General features: G+C 40.5%; 1 protein-coding gene across 4 annotated transcripts in view; it reads left to right on the top strand.

Annotated features, from left to right (window-relative positions):
* Positions 1–20,697, top strand: part of Slco1c1 (solute carrier organic anion transporter family member 1C1) — a 71,870-nt gene that overhangs the window by 15,459 nt on the left and 35,714 nt on the right. Inside the window, exons 1-6 of one of the 4 annotated variants that reach the window (XM_048432524.3) lie at positions 7,679–7,836; positions 12,112–12,272; positions 12,873–12,993; positions 14,368–14,502; positions 18,050–18,211; positions 19,239–19,380. In XM_048432524.3, coding sequence (XP_048288481.3) covers positions 18,083–18,211; positions 19,239–19,380 — 271 coding nt within the window. In that variant the 5' untranslated portion in view covers positions 7,679–7,836; positions 12,112–12,272; positions 12,873–12,993; positions 14,368–14,502; positions 18,050–18,082. Of the gene's footprint in view, positions 1–7,678; positions 7,837–12,111; positions 12,273–12,872; positions 12,994–14,115; positions 14,503–16,180; positions 16,227–18,049; positions 18,212–19,238; positions 19,381–20,697 lie in introns of those variants that run through there. The other 3 variants (XM_048432528.3, XM_085687298.2, XM_085687299.2) reach the window with 3 other exon arrangements.

Below are 20,697 nucleotides of genomic sequence, written 5' to 3'. Positions count from 1 at the left end.
GATGATACTCACATATGCTCATGTGTCTATCAAGCCAACAATCACAGTTCCATTTAAACGTACTCTCAGCTTTGGTCTCTGATCATTTATAGAAATATGCCAAAATACACGTTTCTTATTTCCTAATTGAATTTCTGACTTATCCTCTAAATTTCCATCATTTAGAACCTCATGATTTTGTACAGACGCGTCTAGAGGTTTCAATTTTCCTGGTGTGACATGTCCTCCACAGTTATTGGGAATGACTGGGCCATTTTTGGCTTGGGGGTTTGCGAAAGGCCTTTCAGGGAGTTTCCTGATGGTATCGGGTTGCCTTTTCTGTCTGTTGTTGATCTGCATTCATTCATCTAATGTCTTCCTTTACCACACCTCCTACATATCCTGAAGTCCGAGGTTTCCTATTCCTGCCATTCCTAGATGAAGTGTTATTCCTAGAAATACCTTGCCTGCAATCCCTTTTTAGATGTCCAAATTTACCACAATTAAAACATTTGACAGGTTGATGTCCCCTCATTGCTTTGGAAATCGCTTCTCCTACCCAAGATTCGTCATCATAATTAAAGGTCTGAAAATTCATGGTATGCTGGATCCATTCATCCATAGGTGCTGATCTAGACCTGAAAGGCCCAATTATCTTTTTGCAGTCTAAGTTTGCATTTTCAAAAGCCATTGATTCACGAATTAGTCATCTAGCTTCTGGGTCTGTTATTCCTGTGTTCAGAACCTTAATTAATCATTGCAAAAAGTCAGTATAGGGTTCTCCCTGTCCCTGCCTAACCCTAGTATATGACTCTGGTGTGGGAGAATTATCTGTATTCTGTCAATCATATTTTAATAAAACGCTGATTGGCCAGGCAGGTAGTATAGACAGGAAAGCCAGACAGGAAGTAGAGGTGGAGCAAAAAGACTGGGAATGTTCTAGGAAGCAGGAGGCTTCCCCCTCCATTCCTGTGCAGACCACCGAAGAGGCAACATGTGAGTTGTTACACTGAGAAAGGTACTGAGCCATGTGACTAACATAGATAAGGATAATGGGGTAACATAAGTTATAAGAACTAATAAATAGCCTGACCTAATGGGCCAATCAGCTTTATAACTTATAGAGATCTCTGTGTGATTGATTTTCTCTGGGACTTGCCGGTTGTGGGGTACCATGCAGAACAGGTACCCCAACAAGCCAGCTCTCATGCTACAGATGGTGCCCATGTGGATAACTGAATCCACAGAAAGCTTGATAAAGTTTGGGAAAGAATACAGTAAAGCATGTTTCCTTGGTAGCAGCAATTTCTCGGTTCTGCTCTGCTTGCTAGAGGCAAGCAGGCTCTCTCATCTAAGAGAGGCTTTCTGACTCAGCTTTAGCTGCAAAACCCTACAGCTCTTTTAAGAGGTCCTGCCACAAAACACTTAAACGGTGTTGATGAAAAGCTGAATGCATGCTTTTCGGTTGCCAGCTGTAGCAGGAAAAAAAGCTGCACTGTTTTACAATGCCGACTTTTTGGGCCGTCCTGCCAGGGCAAAGTCTGACCCTTTCAGACAGGCAGTGCGACTGAGTGTGGTCTGTGAGCAGAATGATGCAGCTTGCTTGCTGGCAAGGACCTTGAAACGCCATAGAGTTGTAGCAGTGGACACAGCTCTGACTGGTATCTCAGCCATGAGGCTGGAAAGCTAAGGAATGGGCTGGATCTAACTGTCAAAGCTATGGTGTTAATCCTACCCATTGAAAACTCATGTGGTCAGAAAAAGAGAGATATACAGTAAAGAGAGATTCAAAGAGGAAGAAAACCTCTAAATGGTTTACAGTGTGTTAAAAATATATGCAGGCTAAAAGTTAAAATTCTTAAAGTAAAGAAAGAAAGAGAGTAGTTGGGTATGGTGGTACACACCTTTAATCCTAACACTTGGGAGGCAGAGGTAAATTGAACTCTGAGACTTTAAGGGGCAGAGGTAGTTGACTTCTGTGACTTCAATGTGTGGTAGCACACACCTTTAATCCCAATGCCTGGGAGGCAGAGACAGACAGATCTCTGTAAGTTCAAGGTGTGTTAGCATACACCTTTGATCCCAGCACTTGAGAAGCAGAGGCAAGTGGACCTCTGTGAGTTCAAGGACAGGCTGGTCTACAGAGTTATTCCAGGACAAAGATATACAGAGAACCTGTCTCAAAAAGTAAAAGTAAAAATAAAAGAAATAGAAGTTAAAATAAAGCCGAATAAAGATGGAAAATACACAGAGAATCTTGATACTGTATGCTATTATGCTCTCTTTGAATTGTTTGAATGCTGAGGAAGGAGCAACAGCTGCTAAAAGACTTTTGTTTATAAATGCTGCTGAATTAATCCAAGATAGGTATTTTGAAAATACCTTGGCTTTAAAACTGAAGTCAAAAGGTATGTTACTTTGGAGAAGAGATTTTGCTTTTGTTTCCACAGAAAATGAGAGGCTGTGGATTCATTCTGAATTAAGAAAAATTCAGTGTGAACAAGGAAGACCACCTGAAAAATCTCCAGTAGGAACAGATGGCCCAGATGTCTGAGTTCTTCATCCAGAACAGATTCAAGACTGCTGCCTGAGATGATCAAGACTCACAGGATACTTCAGTCAGGACTTGATTATAACTCTAAATTTTCTCTAGGTTTCACATAAGATTATCAGCGCCCCCAATCAGCAGGAAGTAGCCTGAAATACTACTTCCACATCCCCAACAAATGGACTATGGGTATTTTCCTTTCTTTAAAAAAATAAAAAGAGGGAAATGGTACAGGAGAATTATCTGTAATCTGTCAATCATATTTTAATAAAATGCTGATTGGCCAACCAGGCAGACATTATAGGCAGGAAAGCCAGACAGGAAGTAGAGGTGGAGCAAAGAGACTGGTAGTATTCTAGGTAGCAGGAAGCTCCTCTCTCCATTCCTGCACAGACCACCGAAGAGGCAACATGTGAGCTGTTACACTGAGAAAGGTACTGAGCCATGTGGCTAACATAGATAATGATAATGGATTAATATAAGTTACAAGGACTAATAAGAAGCCTGATCTAATGGGCCAATCAGTTTATAAACTTATGGAGTCCTGTGTGTAATTTTCCTTGGGGCTTACTAGCTTGTTGGGGTACCAAGCGGAACAGAAACCCCAACAAGCTGGCCCCTCATGTTACATTACTCTACCTTTCTTCCTGGCTCTGGTAATCTACCCCAGGCATTTAAAGCTGCCTTGTGGCACAGAGACAATACTTCATCATCATAAAGAGCTTGGACCTGTGAATCAGCGTAAGCTCCTACACCAAGAATTTGATCCTGTGAAACCTCCACACCTTTTGCTCTTCCTTGCTGTTCCATATGTATGGATTCTTCCTTGAAATAAACTCCAAACATCAAGGAAGGTCCATCTTTGAGGACCGCTGAAGCTAACTGTGAGAAATCATGGGGGATAGCCTTGACAATAGAAGCCCAAGTCCTTATCATTTCCTTAACAAATGTAGAGTGCAAGCCATAATTAACAACAGCTTGCTTAATTTCCTTTAGGTCATTCATTCCTTCTGCCATCCATCTAGATTCTTTGGCTCCCTTTGAACCTTTAGAAGTTGATGCTTTGTCAGAATAAATTACAGGGTATGTCACTAAAACCCTGGGTACCAGTTCTAACAGGTGGTAGTGGCATTGTATCCTACCCTTGTGTCTTCTCACCTGGATCATCAGTTCCAATAACTTTTTCAATCATTTCAAATCTTTGTATCATTGTCTCTCTTAAATCCTGAATCTACTGACCTGCATGTGTTTCTAGTGATTTCACTAATGTATCAATTTTTTGGTCCCCATTCTGCACTCGTGATTCCAAGGTCTTAATGGTTTCTTTCAAAGATAACATCTCCTCCTTGAACTACCCCTGGATATCATGTAAATTGCCATCCTGGAGGCATATTCTGTCTGTTATCTTATCAACAGTCTGTGATAACTTTTCAAAGTCAAATTCAACAGCTTGGATCCTTTAAGGTAATTTCCTAGTACCCTTAGATAAGGAGTTAATTTTGCCTATCATAGTATTAATCCTATCAATTAATGCCACATATTTCCACAATGATATAACATTAAGAAGGAAACTAAAACCTAATAACCAGTAAATTGAAGTACCTCCATAGGCATATAGGCCACTTGTGATTTCTACCAAAGTGGCAGCAAAAGCTGCAGCTAGAGTCCCATTAAAAAAGAAACCTGCCATTTTACCTGTCAGCCACCAGATGGAGATGTCTCCGAGTCGTGACTGGAACCACTGTAGGCCTTACGACAAATCCTGCTTTAAAATCTGCTCTGTTATTTGTTTAAAAACTGGGGAAAATGAGTCAATTGAGAGGTCAGATGTACACAGAGAGAAAATCCAGAGGTCAGGCACAGAGCACAAAAGGTCAGAGAACTTCTAGTGGCCAATAAACAAGGCAGCCAGGCCTACACCAGCAGGGCTCTCCTCCCCTGCTGCTCTGTTCATCCCAATGCAGAGGGTTGTGACACAGTCACTGCGCTGTTGCTAAAGAGGCCTAGTGCTTTGGGCCCTGTGTCCCTGTGCTGGGATTAAGGATCAAGCTGCTTGCAGTACTCCCAATCAGTTATAGCAGATGGCGGGAGATTTCAAACAGCGTTGCTGGAACTTCAAAGGGTGCTTGCTCTATGAGCTCTGTGACTCACATTGCAAGGGAAAAGTTAAAATTCCGTGCAGAACAGATCAAAGTAGGCCGGCAGAGACTGTCTGAACCTGTGTATCCCGGGAGGCGAGGAGGTTTTGGCTGCGGGAGGGCTTGTGACAAGCCGAGCTGGCCATGCTGAGCTGGCAGCAAGCAGCCAAGCCAGAGGCCTGCAGCTGAGCTGGGGGATGGGGAGTGTGGGGTGGTTCTTAAACCAAACGCTGGGCACCAAATAATGGTGAATCAATCCCACACCAGTTAGTTTTTAAAGGGGGTATTTATTTTGGGGGGTAAAACTTACATACACACAAACTGTCAGAAAAGGAGCCTAGTCGCTGGAGCAGGAGCCAGAACCAAGCACCGTAACCAAGAGGCCGAGCTGAGACTTGCTGCTGTTTTTTAAAGAGAAATATACCACGCCCCAGTGGGCTGGTATTTCAGCGGCTATTGGCTGAAGGAACTGAAGGTGCTCCCACAGCAATCCTTGACTGATAGCCGTGCCCCTGCCAAATCCACCAGATACCACTCCTCTGCCATCAGGAACTCCTGAGGGTCTTGTGCTCAGAGCAGCTGCAAACACATGAAAACAAGTTGTTTTGCTCAGAGCAGCTGCAAGCATAACAAGTTGTTTACAGGATATTCAAGGTTTGGGGATCCACAGCCCCCAACACCTGGCCTCTATGGCTAACTAGTGGCTTATCTCTGCACTCTGATCTTCAGACAAGTTTTATTGGTTAGATCACAAATAAAATATCACCACAGGGCTTATTCCTGTGAGAGGTTACTTCTCCTTCTCCCAGCAGACTTTAGGTTCTTGTAGTTCTTTGTCTAGGGGTGGAACTCTGTGAGATTTTTTTTACCTTCCATGTTAGCATATCTCTTGTTACTGCTATTGTTACCATCCTATCGATGTAGCCATTTTTTTCTAGAAGAGTCTGTTTCACAAAAGACTTCCTGGTATTCTGACTCTTACAGTCTGTTTACCCCTATTGGACAATGTTTCCTGAGCCATAGGTTCAGGAGCCAAAATGTAGATGTATCTATTGGGGATAGGATCATTGGGATCCATTGATCTCTGTATTGTGTCCAGTTGTAGTTTTCTGTGGTCTCCGTTTGCTATAGAGAGATGGTTTATTTGATGAGGAATGGTACCTATTCTTATCTGTGTGTATATACAGGTGATGCAGAGTGGGAAACGGAAAAATGGGAGGGGATTCCATCTGGGGAGCAGGAAGAAAGTTCAATACAGAAGAAGGAAGAGGAACAAAAACATTTTATTATATATGTGAGTGTGTGTATATATACATACCCAAAAACAATTTGGGCTAACAATGCTTTCCACAAGACTCATAGGCTATCTAACAAAAAGCCCAGTACCAGGCATGGAAAAACTCCTTTCTAGTAGGTGAACAGGGTGGTCCAATGTCTCTGAAAAGAGTATAGATACAGCCCTTGATTCCCTCTCAGAGACTGAAGGTGAGCTCCTATGGATAAATGTGCTGCACACTTGAATAATTTATGTTGGGTCAAAATGAAACCTGCTGCCCTTTGGTATAAATGGAAAAATACTTGCATGCTGCCAAGGGAGAAAGCTGTCCAACTTAACAGTCACCTGTGAATCATAACAATGACCAGCATGGTAGGGTACCCATAAAGTTGCAATAGCAGTACTCCTGTGTTGGTTGTGACTAGCAGCTGTCTAAGTGGATTGAAGGACCACTCAATAAAGAGAAATCATGCTTGCTACTGACAATCCAGCCAGCTTCCTAGAGTAAGTGATGTCACAGGCCTTTAAAGAGAATGTACCAGTGCTACCTGGCCAACCCAGTGTGATTCCTGACTACATTGTAAATCATTTCCTTATACATTCAGGTAAGTGATGGCTATTTTCCTTAATTAATTAGTTTTGAAACCTATATGTTTAAATATTTTCTTTTCATTATTCTGAAATTTACAAGGAGACTCATTTACCTTTGTTTTAAAAAGTGGAAAATGAGTTGAATATAAAGTGATATACAAGTTCTGTTCTCCTGCAAGTACCTCCACTTTGAAATATTTAAATTGATATTAAGCACTATCCTAGGGTGGCCATGTAATGTTTTTATGGTATCATTATGAATTTATAAATTCTAACATTTAAGTGTTTCACCTAATTACAATTATTCGTACTCAAAGTTCCTATATTTGATTGGTAGAAGCTTGTCAAGTTGGCTTCTGATTTGTTTTGGCGCCAACTAACTTTCAAGAATAAAACATCCCAGGTTCACATGATATTTCTAGACCTATAGTCAGTCACATGGACCCTTGGAGAGAAGGCTAGCATTAGGAAAACAGAAAAGAAACAACTTCCTCTCAGGGAATTTCTCCAAACTTGGTTCAGAAATCCTTCAAACCAAAAATTTTGCTTCCAACAAAACTGGGAGATATAGACTGCCCTAATATATACTGCAGAGTTGTTAGTCTGTAATCAGACTCTCTGCCATGAATGCATGCTGATCAATCAATATTTCCCTTATTTGCATGGCCTTCATTTTTATAGTGGAGATGACATACTTGGAAATTGTATTTACAGTGGCTCATTCTAAAGCCCCAGCAATAAACATTGAATCTACTGTCCTGCCCTCATCTATATTGCAGGGATTACATGCCAGGGAAACCAAAAAAATGAATCAGCTCACCAGACTACTTCACCTAAGCAAAGACCTGCACAGTCACTGTCTCTTGTTATAGGCAGACACTATAACAAGACTTAAAGGTAGAGAATAGACATATCAGTGGCAGACTGTGATGTTTATCCTACCTCTTTATCCCTATTCTATCAGTGAATTCCCTCAATTAGGCCACTAGGTAAAGTTTAGGGCTTGGAGAAAAAGATTAGGGAAGTTATTTAAGAAAGAGGGAAAATGATTGGATCATTAAAATGTATTCCACCTTACAATTAATCTTCTTTCCCATTAGATTAGTGATTATGAATACAAAACCAACCCCGTGGTCATGTTAATGAACGGTTCCCCATTTTCAAGAGTGTGGGTATAAAAGTGAAATAAACTGAAAGTTGGATTCAAGTCAGAGAGATTTGCCAAGAAAGAACAACAAATGGAAAGAGGGACCGGATATTAGAGCACACGGAAGGCAGAGTTATGATCACAGGAAGCCACTGAGGTAAAAATGGGAGTGAGAAAATGAGTGTTATGGGTGAACTGCAATTGCCCCCCCAACCCTGTGCTTTGATTCTAATCCCCTGTACCACTGATTGCACCTTACCTGTTGGGTCCAGGGGGATTGAGTAAAGATGGGAAGGCTACCAAGTCTAATAAACCAGAAGCAAACTTTATTCCAGAAACCAGATCCCAAGAAAACTAGAAGTAAAATTAAAAATAAAAAATAAAAAACCACAGAAACAAACGAACAAACAACAACAACAACAACAACAAAACCACTGTGGGGCACAGAAGCTTATCAGCTAGTTGAGTCCACAGCCAGAGATAGTGTTTGTTAGGCTGTGGCAAAAGGCCAGTTTCTGAACCCATCTTTTATAGTTAGGGCATCAAGCATTAGGTTTGAACAAAGGAATTTTTAAGATCTTGCTCTGACCCATGGTTCAGTCAAAGTAGACCCTAAGGAGGGGAGTGAGTGTTAACATCAATGGGTTACTAGGCAGCTATCAAGAAATATGCTTTGAAAGAGATTACAGTGAAAGTCACTAATTGCAAGAAAACAGATATTTAGCAATTAGTCAGAAAAGGGACTGCTAGAAATACCAGAAGGTTAGTAAATTAGAATTAATTGGTTCTTAGGCTGGGAATTGAGAAGATAGCAGAAAGTTCTTCACACTATCTCAAGGTAAAACTCAGATAGAGACTGCCATACTTTATAACCTGCATTATCAGAGCTCATTAGTCAAACCCATGTTTTTACCTTGTACACTGTCTCTCCTGGTACCTCAAGGCAGTGTATACTGGAGCCCCATGCCTCCCCTTTGATGGCACCAGTTTCCCATAATGGAGACAGTGCTGGTGCAGGACAATTGTCTATTTTCTGTCCATTATGTTTTAAATAAATGCTGATTGGCCAGTAGCCAGGCAGGAAGTAAAGGCAAGACAACCAGACAGGAAGTAGAGGTGGATCAATGAAAACAGGAGGATTCTGGGAAGGAGGAAGCCCATTTCTCCCCATTCCTGCCCAGATACAGAAGGAAGATGTGACTGCCCTGCTGAAAAATGTACTGAGCCATGTGGCTAACATATACTAGAATAATGGGCTAATAGAAGTTATAAGAGTTAATAAAAAGTCCGAGCCAATGGGCCAACCAGTGTATAACTAATATAGACCTCTGTGTGAGTTCTTTGGGACTTAATAAATGTGGAAACCAGGCAGGACAGAAAATTCCATCAACACAGTGCCTAACCCAGAATTCATATATCTCTCTGTCTCCTAAAGGTTAACACAGTTCATATCTGTCGTTTATCAAGGATGGCCAGGACACTTCTCTCAGTTTGTAGAGAGGAGCTCTGGCCTTGTAGATAGAACAGCCTATTGTAAAAATGAAATGATTTAAGCTGTGGAGGCCTCTTAAGCATCTGAGAAAATAGCTCACTGTGAATGATTGAGCCTTGATCTGCTGAGAAAGCTACTGATGGTCTGTTCTCATTCTCCTAGACTTATAACTTTGTATTTTTTTATTTCTACATTCTTATTTCTGGAATCTACATTTTTTTTAATTCTTGGACTCTTCACTACCTTGGAAAGAGCAATTTTGCAGGTACAACCCAAGTTGAAAATCTTAGAGGTTTCAATAGTGTTTCAAGAACCAAAGACAGGAGACAGAGTGTGTGATAATAATGACAGATGGTCGACCATGGCCAGGCACCATTGAGCAAAAGAACCACAGAGTGCAGCCAGTTTCTTTCTTGTCTAAAAGTAGAAAATTCCCGTAGGTATGTATGCAACCTTGTTCCTGCCAGAGATCAAATGTTAGAAGCACCTAAGTAAAAAAAAAAGTTTACTTCTGCTTTGACCAGAAACTGGAGATGGCAGAAAGGGGTGAGATGTTTTCTTATCTATTTTCTCCTAAAGTATGGTTCCTGGAATCTATCCTGAAAATTGGACTGAAACTGGCATTACCAGAATATCTAAAATGGAAACGGGACTGAGTGGGATCAGCCTATGTCCATCTTTCCCTCCTCCATCCACTAAAGCTTTATTAATTCCAAGGCAAGGTACCCTGTTCCAGGCTCCCTTCTAGATATTAAAGAGCTCTTTATTCTTTCTCTCTCCTAAGCTCCCTATAATGAAATGTTTCTCTGAAACTCAACTTCTGTGATCTGTGAATTTCATTTTTCAGATCCACAAAGCAGATACTCAAAACTACTGGCTTTCAGTGACTTTGATAGCCTTCAAGTTTCTAAGATTGTTGTTGTAGGTGGTTCTTCTGTTTGTGTGTTGCTTTCATTGGTTGAATAAACACACTTCCTGGCCCATTAGCTCTATGTGTAAGCAAAGTATGAGATAGGTTGACTGTATTGGGCCAGAAGGTCAGGGAGGAAAGCTAAGGCCATATGTAGCTGATATTGCAATAAATTTATGGGGCTGTGACCTGCTATAGCAATGGAATACCCAGATTAACATTCCTGCAGTTAAAGTGAAAACCTTTTTTTTTGTTTAAACAGAAAAATGGGAAATGGTGTAGGAGGTTCTTTTGTTTGTGTGTTGCTCTCATTGGTTGAATAAAGAGACTGCCTTGGCCTTTTGATAGGGCAGCCCTTAAGTGGGCGGAGTAGACAGAACAGAATGCTGGAAGTAGGACAGACAAGCAGATGCCATGAAGCTCTGGCCCAAGACAGACATAGGTTAGAATCTTTCCTGGTAAGCCATGACCTCGTGGTGCTACACAGATTATTAGAAATGGGTTAGATCAAGATGTGAGAGTTAGCCAATAAGAGGCTAGAGCTATTGGGCCAGGCAGTGTTTTAATTAATATAATTTCTGTGTCATTATTTTGGAGATTAAGCTAGCAGGGTGGCGGGACATGGCCCACTCCTCCTACTACAGACTGTAACCTCCCAAGACAAATGCAAGAGCCAAGAAAGGTTTCTGTGCTTTCAAAGACAGTTAGATATTCCTAAGTCTAGCCTTCCCCACTTCTTGACACATTGTGCTGGATAATTTTATGTCAAGTTGACATAGGCTAGAGCCTTCCTAGAAGAGGAAATCTCAGTTGAAAAAATGTCTTCATAAAATCCAGCTGTAGGGCATTTTCTTAACTAGTGATTGATAGTGGAGGGCCCAGCCCATTGTGGGTGGTGCCATCCTTGGGATGGTGGTCCTGGGTTCTATAAGAAAGCAGGCTGAGAAAACCAGGGGGAGCAAGCCAGTAAGCCACACCCCTCCATGGTCTCAGCATCAGCTCCTGCCTCCTGCTCTGTTCTGACTTCTTTAATGATGAAGTGTGATATGGAAATGTAAGTCAGATAAACCCGTTCCTTCTCAAGTTGCTTTGGTCATGGTGGTTCACCATGGCAGTAGTCACTTAAACACACAAACACACACACACACACACACACACACACACACACACACACACACACAAACAAGAGCAAGTGAGTGGGGGAGTGAGGCAGAGAACAAGCAAGAATAGAACACAAGAGTGAGAGTCAGCTTATGGTTCTGTTGTTCGATTTGGGTCAAGTCCCCTGTAAGGTCAAGCCCTCACTGCAACCCTAGGAATCAGATATACAGTCACTCCATGAGAGGTTTCTCAGCACAGCGGTAGAGCTGAATGGCTGTGTCAGAAATGCTATGCCTCCTCACTGACCTCTGACCTGCTGAGAAAATTTCTGTTCTACTCACACTTGTTATCCTGGGAAACCTTTCCACAACCCAGATACTCACATACGTGTAACAAATACACCCAAGTATGTGTATCAGACAAATTCAACATTTACTGGTGATAATTCATAAAGAAATGTATTTCAGACCAATTCTTTGGTATATATACAAGTTTGTCAAATGTAAAAGAGTAAAGCAAATTTGCATACTAATGAGATATTTGTTTGTTTTACATGAAAAATTATATCTTGCTTAAGTATTTGATGCTACAGGGTAGAAAGCGTATTCAATAGTTTTTAGAGTTGATTGACACTTTGATTGTATCAGCACCAATGCTGAAAATGGGTTTTTATAAAAATATAAGGTACAAAATGGAAAAAGTATGCTAGAATCATTTCAGAAGTTATTGGAAATTCTGTTCTAATTGCAAACCAATATTAATTTAAGAAATTATAAAAATAAAATTCAAGTGAGCAATTCAAATGTAAATTTTTAAATCATACATTTAGCATAATATAAATATATGATAATTTGATGCAGAATGAAGAATAAAGAAGGAAAGCATGGAAAGACTTTGTTTCTTGTAATTAAATCACTTTGCTTCTATAGGAACAGAAAACATGACATTGCCTGGAATGCCTGTGTTTCCGACTGTGTTTGTGGGCCCTGTGGACCACATGGGCAAGCTGGAGGGCAAGCGGACATGCTCTGCGCAGACCCAAGACTGCAGTGGAGTCTCAGTATTCAACACACCTCACACCTCGGATTTGGTACCCATTTGATTTTGAATTTGCTCTGACCTTTAAATGCTCAGAAACTTTGCTTTGTCGGCACATTTCTTTCTTTGTGACCCCTCTTATGGAAGTAGGCAGCCCTGCTTGGGGTCACAATAAACAGCTTAAGCAGTGGGACCCTAGAAATTGCAGGCAAAAATGAGAGTGTGACATAGGATGTAACTCAGATGAGGCTTCGTTCTAGAAGCCCCAAGGAATGGGTCAAGGTTTGCTACATCCTCCGTGGTCGTGTTGACTATGGACTGTAAACTATGAAAAGTACTCATGTTAGTGAGCGATTTGAAGAACACTGAGATGGCCCAGATTACACTCAAAGGGAAGAATTACTTTTTTGGTAAAGATAAATAAATCCCATGTCCTTTTGATTGTTAGACACCATTTCTCCCTTTTATAGCCAATGGCCACTTGTGAACATATTGAGAGATATTTGTTCTCTACTTACAAAGGTATTTGATCCCTACTTCTGATGGCACAGTCCAATTTGATTGCTAAAATAAAGTACTTAGTCTTAAAAAGTCCAAGAACTATTGCTTCCATTTTATAGTTTAGTTTTTTTTTTTTTTGTTGTTGAGACAGTGTCTTATTATACATTCCTGGCTGGCTTTGAACTCCTTGGGATATATCCGCCTTTCCTCTAGAGTACTGGAATTAAAGGCATGCCCACAGCACAGCCCATTGTTCCTTTGTAAATTCTAAGGTAAGTCCAAGTTTCTTTGCCTCTTGTTTTATTACTTTGTAGTAAAATGTTTTCTTTACACTGTTTACTGATGGGGGCTGGAGGGATAGCTCAATGGTTAAGAGTGCTTGCTGCTCTTTTGGAAGAGTGGGATTTGGTTCCCAGTTTCCACACAGCAGCTCACAACCATTTATAGCTCCAGTCTCTCAGGACATCCAATGCCCTTTTCTAAACAAGGCAGGTACTACATGCATATGGTACACATAAACTCACAGAAGCACGCACAAGGACACATGAAAGCAAAGATTTAATTTTTAAAAAGGTGTCTAATCATCTTGACCACCTGGAATTGCATCTGTGATAAAGACATTGTTCATTTGGGGCTTGAATATGTGGTGGGGCAGGACAAATTTAATCCTTGGGCTCTCCCTAGAAATCTCATTTCGAAGATGAAGAAAAATTTAGCTTCATAGCAGAACATGCTGAGATTAAGTGATCTGCTCTGACTCACAGCCCTGGAAGAACAAGTTGAACCTTGGAGAATTCTGGTGGCAAATTCCCTTACAGGTGGAAACAAATTGTAACCTAATACTGTCCAAAAATTCTCTAAAAATCATTCTCTTGGGAAAAGAATTTATTTGAGTCGCACCATTTCTTGGAGCAAGGCGTTCTCTGTACTTAGGTTTAGGTAACATATACAGTTGAATTGCAAAAGTTAAGCTGTTATTTTGTCAAATTTCAAATTATGGGGTGGGTAAAAGGTTAATACTTTTTTTTTGAGAGTGAACTCTACCTGGAAGAAGCCTGCAGAGCTTTGATCCTGACCTGAAAGTATTCCTGCAGATTCTAGAATCCCAATGGGAGAAAAATCATGCCAGGAATGAGACCAAGAATACATATTTTTAAATAATAGCAAACAAACAAATGCAGAACAACTAGGCTGGCCCATTGATATCCCTAAGGAATCGCTGGCTGGAAAACTGCTTGGAAGTGGGGGTGGTGATCTTTGTTACAAACTTCCTTCCCCTGCCCTGGCTTCTGTTTCCTTACCCCTCTTACCCCCTGGGGGGTTATGTTTTCTGGGATCAGCAAGTAGAAAAACCACAAGTGGTCTTTTCTTTTTTCCTCTTTCCCCTGTAAACAAAGCTTTATCACGTGTGGCCTTAAACTTGCTGCAAATTGCAAAGAAATGGCTCAAAGTCTCCAGCTCTTTCCGTACCCTGGGAGCTGAAACGCAGGGCAGTGCCCTTGCCAGGGTGCCCAATTCCCTCCAGACTGCCAGAAAAAAAAAAAAAAAGAGGCCAACTGGAAAGGAGAAAGAGAAAGATTGCCCCGGGGTGAGACCAGACCCTTGGTCTTTTCTTTTCTCTAATCTGTTCTCTCTTTGCCCACCAGCTCTCTTGACTTGCCAGAACTACTCAGCACTGCTGTCGGGTGTTGCCTCAGTTTCCTTTTTAGGCTGTGCCCTGGGATCCAGCCTTTTGCTGAACTTTATGAGAAGAACTGGTCAACTTTGATCTCCACCTCCAGGTAAGAATGAATTCTTTTTATTTCTATTTATCTATTCATTTATTTTTGCTTTTAATTGTGTGAGCATTACACCTTGCTCTCCTAGGAGAGAAGTTGACAATTTGACATTGATTTCTTCAAGACTTTGGTTTATCCATGACACTTTAGTAAAAGGCAATGGGTCCCCTTGTTAGCTGGGTAAATAGGAAAGGAGACTGTCAGAGAAGCCAGATAAACTCAGATCTCACTTGAATTTGGACTTTGATGCTTATTGGTTGGGCGGCCTCTGACAGAAAACTTAACTGTTCTAAGTAAAATCATTTTATAAGTAAATATGATGATTTTGAAGTTTTGGAGTTATTTTAAGGATTATAATATATGCACATATCACCCTGAATAAGGGTGCTTCTGCAATGTGAATTTGATAGTAAAGTCATTTGTTCCTGGGGGTGCGAGATTGGTATTCTATATAAGGCACATTTCTCCTCAGCAAAGACCACAGGTTCATTCTAAAGACCTCTGGAAGAGAAGAATCTCAGAGTCAGAGTACCTGGCTGGTGCAGAGCTGTTTGAGAAGGGAGGTCTGGGTATGACTACCTCTGTGACCTTCTTGGTGACAGCCCATGAAGGCTGGCTGCACTGTCCCTGGTCCAGAGCATAGGGCCCACCCAAGTGTATCTGTGTGACTCACTTTACCTTCCTTGGCCATCTGTACTCCTTTAAAGACTAGATTCTCAAACCAACCAATGTAAACAGAGAATTCAGCTTTTTGGAAACTATCAGCTTGGCTTGTTTGCTTTAGAATCTGGAATATGGTTATCCCCTAACCTAGAATACTGAATGAAACTTTGCCATCTGTCCTTTTATTTTTTGGAAAAATCTTCTCAGGTGGGCCAGTGACTTATCAGGTATGTATCCCTCTAAACTGTGCTCCAGTCCTGCTGTACAAATGCGTATGAAAAGAAGGGGGCTTTGGCCATAGACCTTTTGCCTTTATGCCATAGGGCTTTCCTCCGAATCCTTTCAAAGCACTAAGATGCACACAAAACCCACAAGCTGAAACCTGCTTAGAACATATTGCAGTCATGCTGATTTGCATATTAGTCATCAAAATGCGGTTTTGCTCCAGCAAAACTATGTGGTGTCAGTGTTTTAAGGGTGTTACTTGGTCCAGTCACAATACTGATCTAGATCAGGATATATGTTCTTTGTCCTCACCACCAGATCACAGTAAGAATGATCGTGTCAATACTTCCAAATACAAGGAGAGAGCCTGCTAAAACATCTCAAATTTTTAAAATATCATTTCCAGTGTGTTTTACTGTTTTGTGCGAACAGCTTATAGTTAAATCACTTGCTCTTTCAAAGAAAGATTTAGTCTGAGTGATATATTGCGTATTCTAGTTAACAACTTTAAAATTGTGCCTAATGGGAAGTAGTATTTCCAGAGGCCCTTAAAAGGCCAATTTTATATATTTTTTTTTTTTGGAAAAAATCACATTTTGATGTGTAAATTTACTATTATTCCTTCTGTGTTTTAAAGTGTTCCTGGCTTATATGCTTTTATATAGTGATGTTTTAAGTTTTCTAATGTCATAATATTTTTTTATGTAAAATGCATACTTATTATAGAAAAACTGGAAAATGTGTGTAGACTTTTAATTAACATTAAAACCTTCTCTGCAATGTCACTCACTAGAAGCAATGCATTTTCACTGAAGTCATGGAGCTTCGTTTCTCTTCATGTGAGTCCATTTCTTATCACTGTTTGTCTCACTGTCTTAATAATAAGTTCTACTCTGTTCAATGTCAATATTTACTTCTTTGCCTTGCCTTCTGGTGACTCTGAGACTTCATTGTGAGACATCGCCTTTTTTTTTTTTTTGCCATTTAAGTCATTTGGCTATTTGAATGTTTTTCATCCTAAGCAATGACTCTAGACGTCCATCAGGAGCTGGGTAGACTTGTTGAAAGAGACTTACTCAACATTGCAGTAGCCTGTGTTTCTTGGACAATGTTTGATGGTTCTTGCAAAGCATTATTTTGGATAACTAGCTTTAGTAATTTAGTCCTTTTACAAAGTTGGCATCACAGACTGTTAAGAGTTTTCTTAGATTGTTTCTGATTTTGTTTTTGTTACTGTTGTTTTATTGTTGTTTCTTTTTCAGGAATGTTATCAATCACTATTATTAATCGGTTGCTACATTGTTAGCATAATTCTAATTAGAGTATTGAGCAATTGATTTGGTTTTGCTAACATTTGGGGGAGTTTATAATCTATAGGTTTGTTCTGAAATTTCTCTTTCTATGCTGACCTCACGAGACTTCATAATGAAGGTCATTTCAGTTGTATCAAATAAGTAGCACCAGTGAATCCGTTTCATTCTCTGCTTGCTTTCCTTCGAGGCGATCCCCTGATAAAGCATTTTTAAAACCCCATCCATTTCCCATAAAATGAAGAGTAAAGACATCTACTCCATTTCTAAATTGTTTGGGCCATCTGCTGTCACTTTTGTGTTTCAAAATAAGTCAGTCATGCCACCATTCCTTTATTATGTTTTTTTCAAATACAAAATTCAATCTGTGAAGCCAAATGATGAAAACTTTAATAAACCAAGAAGAACTGGCTAACAAGGTCAAGATCATATAGACATAAGCAGAAAATTCTATATTCTGCCACATGCATGAAGTTTTACTCCAAATATTATTTCTGCAGTCAGTGTAAAAAGGTTCGAAGACTTCTGTGTACAAGTGTGCATCTTGTAACCAATAGGGACAGCCATGCTGTTTTAATTTTTGAATGCTGTAGCATGCATTAGATTATTAGACAAACTCTGACTCATGTAGAAGGCTAAAAATGTGTAGCACAGGATGTGTAAATATTAATGTGAACGGGGAGAAACAGGGTCAGACTGCAAAACTGTTATGAGTTTCTTCAGGACAAAGAAAGAGGGGAGGTGAGAATTACGCCTTCATCTAAGGCAAACTAAGCCTGTATTTTCATCTGAATTCAATCTAGGCGCTAGATGTTTATCGTTCACATTCCTTCTTCATTAGGCAAATGGTGCACAAATTGGACCTCTTTTTGCTTCATTTTAATCCTTACTCGGGTGCCAGGGGAATGCTAAGGTGCTTCGGGGATCTGGGATGGTGTCAGCTTCTGCTATTCATTGAGTCTTGGAAGCCTTAATTCTAATGAATCAATATTCAAGAGGTTGGGTTTCTCTTCCCCTTCCTGCTCGCGCCCGGTTTAATCTGGCGAGACCACAAAGTCAGAAAAATTCTACCTCGTTATTTATTCCAAAGGCAACATGGAAATTTATTCTTTGCTATAATGAGGCTCAAAGTGAAGAGATTGAAAAGGAATGCTGGCTGCTGGCTCTCAATGGCAGGATTCGTTAATCAAATATCCTGTCTGATTTTAATTGAAAAATGTTGCCAACTGACTGTGGTAAGAGGCGATAGTGACACTCTAACTTATACCTAAAGAACTGTAGCCTACTGAGAAATGGAAACGTCTTTAAATTCTGTGGCTCGGAATTAAATTGTTGTTTCCTTTGAAAATCAGCTTTGACAGGTTGGGATAAGGAACGTTTTCGTAATGGACACCTCATCCAAGAAAAACGCCCATTTGTTCCACAAAAACCCCTCGCGACCTGTCAGAAGGCAATCCCTTAAAGCCGGGTGTCCACCCCCAGAGGAAGCGCGACCATGCTGTGGCAAACTCAAGGTAGAGGGCTTGGGTCTAGTTTATGTGCTGACTTCCATATAAAAATTCAGCTAGAAGGAAATTGCTGTCTTTTTTAATATAAGCTTTTAACTGCAAATTACCGAGACCGCTTGCCAAGCAGTGGAATCCTTTTTGCCTGCCGTGCGGGCTAGATGGATTTCTCCGGCTCTTTTGAAGGTTCTTCCTAGACAAACGGGACATTTGTTAAAGTGCTGCCTTGTGCCATATATCAGATTAAGCACACCCAAACTATTTTCTTTCTGGGAAAGAAAACTTTGGCTTTTCTTGTTACACAGAAAGGGACAGGTGTCTGCATGATGTAAACCTTCCTTCTTTCCAGCAAATAGTATTAATGGAACAAAATAATACTGTTTTTTAATCATTATGAACCCGAATTCACATGCATACTGCTTAACATATACAATTAAAATGTAAGTCTATTAAAATATAGCCAGCTACTGAAGAACCACTGGAAATTTAAGAGTAAAGTTAACAAATACATAACAAAAGGACGTGGGCTCAAGAAACCCAAACAAACAAAAATGTAGACTGAACATTTCAGAGCAGGATGTTCCCTGCTAGTGCTGGGTCGTGATTTCAAAAATATTTAATAGACAAGGTTGGACTTGTGAGGAGATGGCGTGTGTATGGGTTTTGATTTTCACTTCTTTTATTTACTTACCTATGAATGGCACTTTCCTTGCCACTCTCTGATATTCTCAAAGCTAGACTCCCTTTAATGTCTTTTGGGAAGGGGTAGCGGAGAGGTGGAATCCTGCACACAATTTACATGAAAATCAGCATGTATTTCAACTGCCAAGTAATTTGGAGGGCTTGTTCTTGGGGGGAGGGGGAGGAATTCTGCATAGTCTTGAGACTAATTAGAGCTGCAACAGTACTTGAATCAAACTGTCAATGGTAGCACACTTGCCTTTCCATAGTGCTGTTCCTCTGAACTTTGTTTCCTTAGTAACTTCTGAGCCATGCCAAGCTAGTCAGACTTCGTGTGCCCTTTCATGTCTTCCAGGTGTTCCTGGGTGCCTTGTCTTTTGTTTACTTTGCCAAAGCATTGACAGAAGGCTATTTGAAGAGCACCATCACTCAGATAGAGAGAAGGTTCGATATCCCTTCCTCTCTGGTGGGAGTAATTGATGGTAGTTTTGAAATCGGTAGGTATTACAGAAGCCCAACCTTCCCTTTAATTCCAAGGTCTTTCTCTGAATCCTGCTCAGTATCATCATTCATTGTCTGCTGAGATCCAACCTGTAAAATTCTGTTTGGACAAATCTGCCAGGACCTTAGCTACTCAAAGAAAAGCAATTCTTTCACAGAACAGGCAACTGATAACAATTTCCCTGCCCCCACTGTTCATGACTGGGCATCTTAGATGAGTTAGTTAAACATAGGAGGGCAGACTTCCTTGGGAGGAAGAGGGGGTCCTGATTGGTGTTTGGGGTTGTGGTGTGTGAGAAACACCTCTTGGAGGAGTAGGAATGGGGGAACACGCAAAGTGCCTCTGCAAAAATGTAGCCCAAATATTTAAGTAGTAGACACTGTATTTTTCTACACAGTAGCAGTGAAGGAGAGAAAGGGGATTCTATTAGCAGGAACACAAGAGGAGAGCAGATTGTAAAACACTCAGGTATCCTTGGTTTCACAGTTGCTTAGACTCCCTCTTAAAATCAGTGATTTCCATCATTGAGTTGAGAGTGTTTTAAAGAGTGTGGTTCCAGTTAGTCAGTTCCTGGACTAACTGTGAGGCATTTAGTGCCTTTTCAAAGAAAAACAAAGTAATCCTCTCAGTGCTTGCTGATGCCTTTTGGAACAAATAAAATGACAGGGAAGTCTCCTAACTGTTAAAGTGTCAGCTTTACCTGGAGTGACAGGAATGTCTAAATCGTCAACTTTTTTTTTTACTTTTTTAAATTTCTGCTGTTTTGCTTTCATTTGTGACACTGGATGTCAGAAAAAAAGAGTAATACCAATGAACATATAAACTTTTCTGGCTTCTGCAAAAAAAACACAACTCTCACTTTAAAAGGGATAGGAGATGGTTTATTTTGGAGACAAAGAATGCATGGTCATAGCCCATGGACACCAACTTAGGCTACCCCAAATACTGTGTCCTAATGTGGTAAATGTTACATGAAGAAGGTTTTATTTAAGAACAAAGAAAGACATTGATCAGGATGCTTTCCAGCAGGTTGGTGGAAACATCAAGTAGGAGGTTACAGAAAGTTGGCTTAGAGGCCACCTGATGATGAGCTTTTGGATAGGTAGAAACTAGGGATGTGTTCATACAGCCAGAAGGGTTTAACTAATGGTCAGCAAGATGTCAGGTCATACAGAGAGGTGGGTGTCTCATGTTCTGAGGGAATTAAGAAGACCAGAGATAATTGGGCTCTGAACCCATAAAATTCCAACCACTAGAGTCCTATGAAGGCCATCAGCCTTGTAGGTGGAGCAGTCCTGGTAATTTGTTCACC

The sequence above is a fragment of the Myodes glareolus genome, chromosome 3, assembly GCF_982192425.1.
Source record: "Myodes glareolus chromosome 3, mMyoGla1.1, whole genome shotgun sequence".
Classification (NCBI taxonomy): Eukaryota; Metazoa; Chordata; class Mammalia; order Rodentia; family Cricetidae; genus Myodes; species Myodes glareolus.
The sequence above is the reverse complement of the archived record's forward strand: the minus strand, read 5'-3'. Positions and strand labels throughout refer to the sequence as shown.